Genomic DNA, 11,157 nt, shown 5'->3' on the forward strand with positions numbered 1-11,157 from the left:
GCTTTTCAATTCTAATTTCCACGTTATTGGATAGGTCATTAAAAAATTTGTATGCGCATGTGTATGTTTGTTGCTGGTATATTTATTTGCATGCGTGTGGGTTGATAAGGTTTCCTCATGAATATATGCGTCCCTTTGGGTGTGGGTTTGCATGAATATGTTGGTTTTGCACCTGGTTTTATTTTTTTACGGGTGGTGACCTAAAATCCCCCGCCACACGTCTGGCCGCGGCTTTGGGGTATTATTATTTAGATGTAGATCTCCCACCTATTAACATTATATCCCAACTGAGAGAGTGCATTCCTTCAAGATCACATACTGCGACAGTGGCCCACGGCGCCAGTGGAATTCAGAACGGTCAGTTATATATTAAGGTGAATCATACTTTTTACAGTGGTTTTTATCATTACGTCAAGAATTCTACTGAAGTGATTCAGGTATTTCTACTCTAGAAACCAGGAGCAAAACTTATGATTAAATTTGCGTCAAATTGTGTTACCCGATGATCTTGGTTTCTGAGGTTATTGCAGGAAAAAGGCAACCGAAAATTTTGGGAAAAAGTGGTCAGCTCTGCACAGAAAAAGAGACAAATTATGCAAATGAACGCGTATGCACGCATGAGCGCCCGCATATTTGTCAATTCTCGGAAGATCCTGGAGAATGATTAAAATTCCGCCCGGGCAGCAACAGATGCTCTTAAATAAAGGGCATGGCCATGATATACAGACGTCTGGCCGCCATTGCTTTTGCATAACATATAAACCTTGAGTCATCATTACCTAAATTCACATTGGCTTATTTTTACAGTCGCTGCATGTCAAAATTAAGCATTATTAGCAAATCTAGCGTGTAAGGCCGGTTTTGGATGGACAGAAACTTAATATATTTCTTAGCCTCGCCTAATCAGATTCAACCTGACACCCGACTGTTCCATATATCCTATTATTCATATCCTTCTTCGATTTCGCATACTTCCTTTCTCCCTTCATTCCGCCCTATCTTTTCCCTACCCATTTCTCGTTTGCCTAACATTATCCCCTATATCACAGTCTTTATCATTCCATTGCCAACTAGAATGTACTGCAACCATCTTCCCTGCTTCCTTAGGATTTCTCCCAACAATCCTCTCTTATTTCCCTCTTCCTCGTTTGTTTTCTTTTCAGTTCACTTCACCTTTTCCATCCTTCTTCACATCCGCATTTCAAAAGTCTCTAAACTAAGCCCATCATTTTGCTTCAACGACAATATTTCCACACCATAAAAAAACTCACCCTATATCAAAGTTTTAATGAGAATCATAAACTCATTTTAAAATCGTTCTCAGATGTCCAAGTAATTAAATACAGCGCGAGCAAGTTCAACAGCTTTCTTCAAACGGATGTTGCATGAAATAACTCCGTCGGTTTTTCTTTAGTCTTTTTCAAATGAATTTGGCTATGACGAAATGACAAAGATGTTGCATATGCGGCAATGAATTCGGTGCGTAGGAAGAGGTGGGAGGAAGAGTTTTTATGGACTAATTCGTAGCATTTATGAGGAAGGAATTTGACCGGAAGAATTCATCTGGTCAGTGTAAGTTCCTATTCCAAAAAATGGAAAGTCAGCCGTATGTGACTACTAGAGAGAAATGGGTTTGATTTCGTCCGCTGCTGAAGTCGATGTCAGGATATTCAACAAAAGGATTGAGAGAAGAGCAAAGCAATAGTTGGGGAATGATCGATTTGGACTCAAGAAGGTGAGAGGCACACGTGAAGCCATGACAGTAATTATTAAGTAATCTACCGGTTTAGGTAGGTTTTTGGAGGGACACAACTACCAAATAAATATTTTGTGACTCCTAATAAAACACGAAATCCAGCAACCTACTCTAAATCAGGTCCCTCATCATCACTGTATACTTCCTTCCTCCCTTAATCCCGTCCAATATCCCTATCCTGTTCCTGCCCTTTCCTCGTTTGCCTAACATTCTCCCCTCTACCACAGTCTTCAACATCCCACTGTCGGTCAATACGCCTTTCATCTATTTTTCCTGCCTCCATAGGATTTCTCCCAACAAACCCCTCTCTTCGCCCACCATTCCTAGTACTTCCTCATTTGTTTTCTTCTCTGTCCATTTCACCTTCTCCATTCTTCTCCACACCCACATTTCAAAAGCCTTCAGTCTACGTCTATCCTCCTGCTTCAATGACCACGTTTCCGCGCCGTACATAGCTACGCTCCACATCAAAGTTTTAACGAGTCTTCTCTTAATATCCTTACTCAACGTCCCTGTCATCAACTCCCTACTCCTTGTGAAAGCCTCTTTACCTGGTGCTATTCTTCTACTCACGTCCCTACCACTTTGGCCGTCTTCATCCAAAACACTTTAGAGATACGTTAACTGTTCTACCTGCTCTGCAGTAATGAGGTCACTAATGGAGAGGAATATAGAATACAATCAGGACGTATTTGCTTGCTTAGTATATTTCGAAAAGGCGTTCGATAGAGCGAATTGGAAAAACTTAATGAGTACATTGCAGAAAGTGTGAATAGATTGGAGGGAAAGGAGGCTAATGCGCAACCTGTACATGTCTCAGACTGCACAGGTGCCAGTGGGGAACGGGGAGTCCGGATTGGCACTGTTAGGAAGAGGTGTAAGGCAGGGTTGTCCATTATCACCTGTGCTGTTCAACGCATACGTGGGAAATTGGTTAAAGAGGCATGGGAAGATCTAGAGGTAGTCGGTAATGAAATTCGGTGGACAATTCATAAAATCAGGTTTGCGGATGATCAAGCTTTATTTTGCTAGTCGGCCAAGGAGTAGCATGTACCGCTGATTGCATTGAAAGGTCAGTGCGATAGTAATAATAATAACTGGATGAGAATAAATCTAAAGAAAACGAAGGCTATGACGTATTCCAGATAGTGTAAGGCTAAGCTTAACATTAAAAATGGAGGGCTAAAACTAGAGCAGGTAGAACAGTTTACGTATCTCGGAAATGTTTTGAACCAACTCGGTCAAAGTAGTAGGGACGTAAGGAGAAGAATTGCGCTAGGCAAAGAGGCTTTCACAAGGAGGAGGGAGTTGATGACGGGGACGTTGAGTAAGGATATTAAGAAAAGACTCGTGAAAACTTTGATATGGAGCGTAGCTATGTACGGCGCGGAAACGTGGCCATTGAAGCAGGAGGATAGACGTAGACTGGAGGCTTTTGAAATGTGAGTGTGGAGAGGAATGGAGAAGGTGAGATGGACCGAGAAGAAAACCAATGAGGAAGGACTTGGTTTGGTGGGCGAAGAGAGGTCTGTTTGGAGAAGTCCTATGGAGGCAGGAAAGGTGGATGAAGGGGGTATTGACCGGCAGCGGGATGTTGAAGACTGTAATTGAGGGTAGAATGTTGGGCAAACGTGGAGAGGGAAGGAACAGGATAGGGATGTTGGACGGGATGAAGGGAGGAAGGAAGTACTCATAGTTGAAGAGGGACCTGATGTAAAGTAGTTTGCTAGATTGTGTTTTGTTTTTCAGGAGTCACAAAATATTTATTTGGTAGTCATGTCCATCCAAAACCTACCTTAACCAGTAAATTACCTTTAAAAAATTACTTCTCTCAGCTGATACTTTTCCTTCGCTCTTCCTATCACCTCTTCTTTGTTTACTTTGCTCTTCCAGTGCGTTTTTAACATAAAGCACCAGAGTGGCATGTCAAAAGCTCGATTTATACCTTTATTTATTCCTAAAACGGTCCAGCCCTCTGATCCAAGACGATCTATCAGTTTGCATTTAGAAAGAGGATGGGCATACGTAGAAGAAGATATTGTAGCAATGAGAACTTTAACAGAATTCACCAAGATGAATATCGACATATTTTTATTTAAATTGAAAGTACAAGTTGTAATAAAATCATAACTTTACCACCTTAAAGATGCATTACAACCTTTCTTTACAATTGAGTGTTTAAAAGAGCTATCAAGTAAAATAGCGCAAGCAATAAATTAAAAGTTATTTTTAAAATACATTCAACAACAATGGCCGAAAAAAATTTCAAATTGGCTCAGAGTGGATGCATTATTTTTATTTTACGATGTATTTAAAATACTATTCAGGTTAACGTTTTGGTAAACTCTAAAATTGCAGTTTGAAAATGGCGCGTCTTCCACAAAAATAAGAGCTGATCAGCTGTGCCCGTGAGACTAGTCATTTTATAACTAATTTTTGCAGAAAGTTAACTAATCTAGTAATACAACTATTGCATATTCATTAAAAAATTATTTCATAAAATAATTCATTGAAGCATTATTTCTGCATTCGCTGCATTAAATTAACACTGTCATGTTTACACTCATTTCCGGGAAGTTTTAAAGATGTATAGCGGTATATATCAGTTGTGACGAGAAGTGGCTATCGCTGCCTTAGATTAAGTCTTCAGAATTTGCTTGATGGGTATTCTAATTGGTTAACTTTGTATATGAAGGGCTTATTAAAAGTTTGGGGCCATAGATTACTACGGCTGTTGTGTTCGTTGCGTTAGTGTCTACTGTCAATTGATAAGATTCTCTCCACGTTTTCCCGGCAAATTGATTCGCAAAAATGGTTTTAAAATGGAATGAAGTGGAGATTGATCATTTGATTTCTTTGGTGATGGAATTCCCTGCTCTTTACGATATATCTTCTGAAGAGTACACAGACAAAGTGAAGAAAGATAAGATTTGGGAAAATGTAGGGAAAAAAATCGGTACCTCTGGTGAGCTTTTCTTTCCACAAATTTACTCGGAATTTTTATTGAACTGACAGTAGGACACTCAAAGTGTTGCATTAATATCCATTGCTTTTTTTGTTAGAAATTAGAGCGCTTTATAGAAATTAACTATTTCATGAAGTTGATAAGGATTGTTACTATGATTATGATATGCAAGGTTCATAGCTTGGATAACTGCATGCCTGTACTCGCGAAGAAAACATTTACTGTTTATTATTCTCTCTTACTGTATTAATGCATGGTTATATAAAAATTGAGAATGTTTAACATAAATTTTGTCATTTCACGTTTATAAAGTTGGCCATTTTATATCAGCCAGGAACTGTCGGCGTAAATGGACTGGTATGTGCCTGAAATACAAAAGGCTGAAAGAGGCAGGAACTACATTTGAAAACGGGGAGGAATGGCCCTGGTATTTACGCATAAGTTTTATTGACCGATATATCTTGGAGGACCAGGAAAACGGGTAAGCAATAAATTATAGTTGTACATGTCAGTCGTCTACCCTTCCTTAGCTTAGGCCATTGTGAATATTGTCTGCATATTCGTTTTAGATATGATGGTAATGCGGAAACATCGGAGGGTGCGTCCACGGTGCCTGTTGAAAGTGGGGCCAATAAAGGTGCAACCAAAGACTTGTTGAAGTCCCTTAACGGCAATGTGACCAGTGTTCATTTACCCTCTCGAGAATTGCATCATATTAATCGTCATAAGACTACACTACCAACAGTTAGTACAAACAATCCCGCTTCTAAAGGAACTTCAATAACATCTGTGGAAGATAATGAATCACAGTCCATACTGAATGCCAATAAGCTGTTTTTAGAGTCTCTTGCCAATGATTTAAGTTCTTTGGATGTAAAGGAGCAATATGACTTCAAAGTAGAAACTCTTGTTTTATTGAGGAGCTACTTGCTTAAACATCGAACATAAATTACTCAGCTGAGAAAGGGTATTCTAAAGAGAGAAATGTTTATGTTAAAATGAAAAGTCTGACCAGTAGGCATATTATCTCTAGTTTTTAATTTGAATGCTTAAGTTTTTTGACATGCTTTGTTAAGTATTAACATGCTTATCTTAAAAATAGCTTATTTTTGTAAAGTAAATGAAGTCTACCAATGCCATCGTAACAATAGTAGTGTTTACATTGCAGTTTGTAAGAACACGTTAACAGAACAAAATTGCATTGGAATAATGGATATTTATTTCCTAATTTTGCTTCATATTTAATATGGATGTTTCATTGATGAACTGGAGTAGATAATAATTTTTGTGAAATATTTTGAATAACATTTGTAATGTTATTATGTTAAGATTAATGTTTTTTTTTACAATTATACATATTTGTGATATTAAGTGATTTTTTTGGACCTTGGTGGCATTTTTTTCTCTCAAATTTTTCTGTCAATTTGCATTGACCTCACACAATTTCTATTCATAGAGGGATACCAAACTACCTGGCTTCAACTTCTACTAGTGGCTAAAATGCAAATTCATGATAAAATATAATTAATAAAATTAGTTAATTTGATACTTAGAAAGATTTTTTTCAGTATCTTAGAGGATAAAGAATGACTGAAATGTTGTTATAGTGCTTAAATCTTTTTTTGAAGAAGAGACATGAGTTCTCATGGGAAACTTGGTCGCAATTATTTTTGAAGTACAATTTTGCATTCTAATACATTATCCATTTCATCCTAAGGAGTATAACCGAGTTGTTGGCCTGGTGATGATTAAGTTTAAAAAAATATGATTCTTTTGAAAAACAAAGTGACCATGAACTTAATCAAAGAGAAGAACATAGAGTGAGAGACAGTGAAAGAAGTCCATGTAATTGGTTGTCAAGTGAGTGAGTGTGCTGGAGTGGAAGAATGAGTTCTCGCCTCCCTCAGAATTTTTTTATTTTAAAACAAAATGAGTTTAAAAATATAGAATGTTCAGTTTGCTCAACAAATTATTATGCAGGTAGGTGCCATGTTCCTTGTATCATTGTTGGTTTTACTCTTAATTAGTTCCTTATGGAAGAGCATTTGTCAATTATCTTTAAACCATTCATCATCTTAGAAATTGTGAATCGCACAATTCTGAAGTGAATATAGCATGATAGCTCCTCTTCAGTGGTTCTCATTATCGTGCTCTGATGATGATTGTCACACGTGTTACAATCTTGGCTCATAATCTTTTAAATCAACCTCTCATTAATTGTTAGATCCATAGTAATCACTCAAAGTGATTGCTGTCATTCTCCACCTATAGCAGCAGAAGAAAAACTTAGTCAGTAAAAATGAGTTTTCTTCTGTCGAGAAATACAAGAGGATCACAACCAATACCTTGTGATTTTTACTATCTTTCTACGTATAGTGTACCCTCAAGTATATATCCGACTCTCTGAGGTGTTTTCGTTTGGATATTCTAATATGTATGCAAACTTAACAATAGTGAAAAAATAAAAAGATTGACAAAAACTCACTTTGATGGTCTATTTCTTGAAGGAAAGTCTCACAGATGTGAATAATAATTTAAATGGACTAGCGATATAGCCCTAGGGAACAAAAACACAGAGAAATGCATAAAAATGAAACGCATGTATTCTGAATTTTCAGCAACCAAACCACCTTCCTCTGTCCTCTCTTCGTGAAACCATCTCTTAAGTGGTGGGCTAGCTTCTGCTTGAGTGTATTGCAATTCATTGGCGGTTGACACTGATTATCCATGATTGCAATCATGTATTTTAATAACAAGTTGTTTAGCTTTTCTTGAGATGACCTGTTGTACACCACATCTAACTCTATTTCAAAATCTACGGTTAATATTTTTTTTGTTTTTTCTATATTCTTCTTTGGTTCTTTTACTGAAGCTTCTAGACCCGTCTCTCCCAATTATTCAACTACTTTACCAATCACATGCTGTTCATGGGTATCCATTAGTGATATTCCATTTTATGTTATCTTTTATAATTTGGCAAGGCAATTTATTTTTAACAATCAAAGGGATTTGTGGAAAGGAAATGTGGAAAAAATAATTGCTAACTGGGTTGCGGGTGAATGCTAAATTTGAAGAATATTGCTTCTTGAGACAGTATTCTTCAAGTCTGCTAAAATCCTAGAATGTACATACTGAATAAGTTGTGAAACTATGGTTTTTCAGTGGTATATTATTCTATTTCATTAAATTCAACTGCTCTTAGCTAACATATATGATGTAACTAGTGTGATGTCATTAAAAATTGGCCATTAAGAAGGAAATGTTCACTTATTTACTAATTTACAGCTTAGAGGCATTTTTCAAATTTATTTAAATTAGTCAAAATACTATTTTTGAGATTCAATGGTTTCTTCTTTATCAAACTTTTGACATCTGCGATTTAGTGACAAATAGTTGTGAAGAAGTTATGTTAAATAATCTTAATCAGCTGTTATTAGTTACTTGAATGATTGTTCCAATAACTATTAAGCTGTTGGCATGAAGTGATAATATGTGACAATGAATGGAAGGCTAGGGCTTTGGAGATAAGCTAGGTAGTTGTAATAACTGTTAAATAATGATGGAGGGATTTAATTGATCTTTTAAATTAACCAGGTTGCTATTACTGAGTAGTATATCAATACAGATCCCTACTAAAATGTAGGATATCAGGTGAAGAGGTGACTCGATAAGAAAAAAATCTTATCTTAATGGGAATCAATCTACTAAAAAATGAATGAAATTAACTGATCCCAATTTGATCATTCGATAAAAAAGATCTGATTGCTTAAAAAGAATTAAGTACTTCCAAAATGGGTTCAAAATGTCATATATTGCCATTTAAATTGTTCACATAAAACCTTTAAATCTGGAATAGATTTCTGAATTTTATTATTTTGTTTCATTTATAGTCTGTCATACCTTCATATCATAATATTGTCCACCAGTTTAAGTGGAGTGTTGATCAGCTTGAGGATATTATTACTTCACTCTGCTGATAGTGTGTAATAGGAGCCTCGAGCGATGGAAACGAATGAATACTCTCCCCTCATCATTCAGTAAATGGGTTATCTTTTATGGAAACTAAAGTAGGGAAAAGGGCCCTGTCCAGAATGACCACTTTTGATGCCACATACAATTTTACTATAGCTGGAGTCAAGCGGTGTTGTACCATTTGCTAGGGTACTGGATTTTCATTTAGGTCTGTAATTAGGTGCCATGGAGAGTGTGTTTATAGTTACACATTCCATCCAGCAGGTAGAACATTAGGTTGTTGATCACCTGGTGCCATTTGTAAGGGAAGTCGAGGTCATATAAAATGGTTTCAGCTTGCAATATGTGGTAAATTCATATAATTTTTTATATAATTGTCACATTACATAGCGTGGCATTTGCATGGAATTAAATAAGTTACCCTCTGTTAAGTGATGGAAGAAAGTACATATAAAGACAAAGTCTGCAGCAGTGTAATTGATGATTAAATTCTCAATTTAAAAAATTATATGCTGATATTTTTCATTTAATTAGGTAATTTTTATTACTATTATAACTAGTATACTGGTCATAGTAAGATGGAATAAAAACCTAAGCTATAGTAAATTTCTAACTGCTGCCTAGCCCTTCTCTAAATAGATTTTCTAAGATCTGTATTGCAAAAAGCAATTCTTCATACACGAGCTACCATGCCATTAAGGTATCTAATTTTTATTTCTGTCCATTTCACTATATCATACTGTTCTAAAGCCATACTTCAAAATCCTCTTTTTATGCTTATCCTTTAACTTTGGTTATCAAATTTCTAGCATGTGAATTACCAGTTTTCACTAGTATTTTCATTATATAATTATTTATGGTCTTTGTCACCAACTCCTGCCTCTTCATAATATCACCTTTACTTAATGCAATGTCATTACATACCCCTATTGCCCCTTCTTAAAAGACATCCCAAATAGGCCACGCCAACCAGCTGAGGCCTTCACCTTTGACTGTTATCTTAGTAAACCTATTAATGGAAACCTCATTCACTTTATTCCTATTAATTGATTCTCTTCTCAAACCTATCTCAATGATTTTCTAATGTGGCCAGAAACATTTTCAATCCCATGGCTGACTGGATTCACAAACTTGGATCATTCGTCATTCTCTTACTCCTTAAGCCAAATCAACCATTGCATAACAGTTAACCATTTCCAGTCTGCCATAATGACTTATTCACTATCCACTGAAATTTCATGCTGAAAGTGAATCCTTCATGGTGGAATATTTTGGCAGTACTAAGGGAGATGGCAACAAAGAAATTTCTCTGGGATCAATCATCTCTTTTCTATAATAATCTTTCAGGATATCACAATAAGGGGTAATTTCCAAATCTATCAATTTGCTTGGCATATGGACTACAAAAAATATACATTCATGTGAGTGTATACATATTAGTTTTATGTAACCTACCGGCTAAGGTAAGTTTTGGATGGACACAACTATCAAATAACTATTTTGTTTCTCCTAACCAAACACAACCCAGCTTCTTAGTCTACAATAGACTCCTCTTTGTCTCTGTATACTTCCGTCTTCCCTTCATCCCATCCAAAATATGCTTCATATATATGCAATGTGTGTGTGTGTGTATATATATATATGCTTCCACACACACACACACACACACATATATATATATATATATATATATATATATATATATATATATATATATATATATATATATATATATATATATATACCATAAACACAGTAATCAACCTGAAGGTCAGTTTGATAGGTGGTGGTAAAGTTCACTCAGAACTAAGCCTTATACGGCGTGTGAAATTCACACATCAGAGTGATAAGGGCGGCCAGTTCCTTTCCTTGTGCCAGGTATGGTTTCCCAGGAAGATGTGGTATCCAAAAAATCACAACTTGGATGGATCTGTAGGCCCCTGCTTGAGGTGCTTTGTGGAGGGCACTTTGAGTGAGTACGCCGTCCGTCGGATGGGAAGTTAAGCCGCGGACCCCTTGGCGCCTTTCGTAAAGAGTAGGCTAATGCCGACGCCGGGTTTGTCTCCACCCTTCATCCTTTCCTATCCATCCCCTATGGCGCAAATGACCTCAGCTGTCGGTCGCCTCCCCTCAAAACTACTACTATCTGTAGGTACCAAGAGAGGCTTTCCCGGGAATCGAACCCGGGCCCTCCGGTAAGTAGTCCAACGCTCTACCCCTGGACTACCGCGATCCATTTATGTATAAATGTTTGTCGTATATTCATTCACAGGGAAATAGATATTAGGAAAAGGGATAGGAACACATATAAAAGACGAAGACAGGTTAAAGCCCCGCAGATTTCAGTGTAAATTATGTTTCATTGATTGCTCAAGTGGTTAGAGGATTATTTAAAAGCATTAGCCACAAGATTCATTCTGCATAGTGGAGATGAGGGTGAAATAAAATAATGTGTGTAGAACTC

General features: G+C 36.7%; 1 protein-coding gene across 1 annotated transcript; it reads left to right on the plus strand.

Annotated features, from left to right (window-relative positions):
* Positions 1-4,367: 4,367 nt before the first annotated feature.
* On the plus strand, positions 4,368-7,332 carry LOC139700778 (uncharacterized). The gene is made up of 3 exons (XM_071599199.1): positions 4,368-4,721; positions 5,052-5,202; positions 5,291-7,332. The coding sequence occupies exons 1-3, from the start codon at positions 4,568-4,570 to the stop codon at positions 5,667-5,669; spliced, it is 684 nt and encodes a 227-aa protein (XP_071455300.1). The 5' UTR covers positions 4,368-4,567; the 3' UTR covers positions 5,670-7,332.
* The last annotated feature ends 3,825 nt before the right edge of the window (positions 7,333-11,157 follow it).

The sequence above is a fragment of the Hetaerina americana genome, unplaced genomic scaffold, assembly GCF_022747635.1.
Source record: "Hetaerina americana unplaced genomic scaffold, ioHetAmer1.1.p SCAF_11, whole genome shotgun sequence".
Lineage (NCBI taxonomy): Eukaryota > Metazoa > Arthropoda > Insecta > Odonata > Calopterygidae > Hetaerina > Hetaerina americana.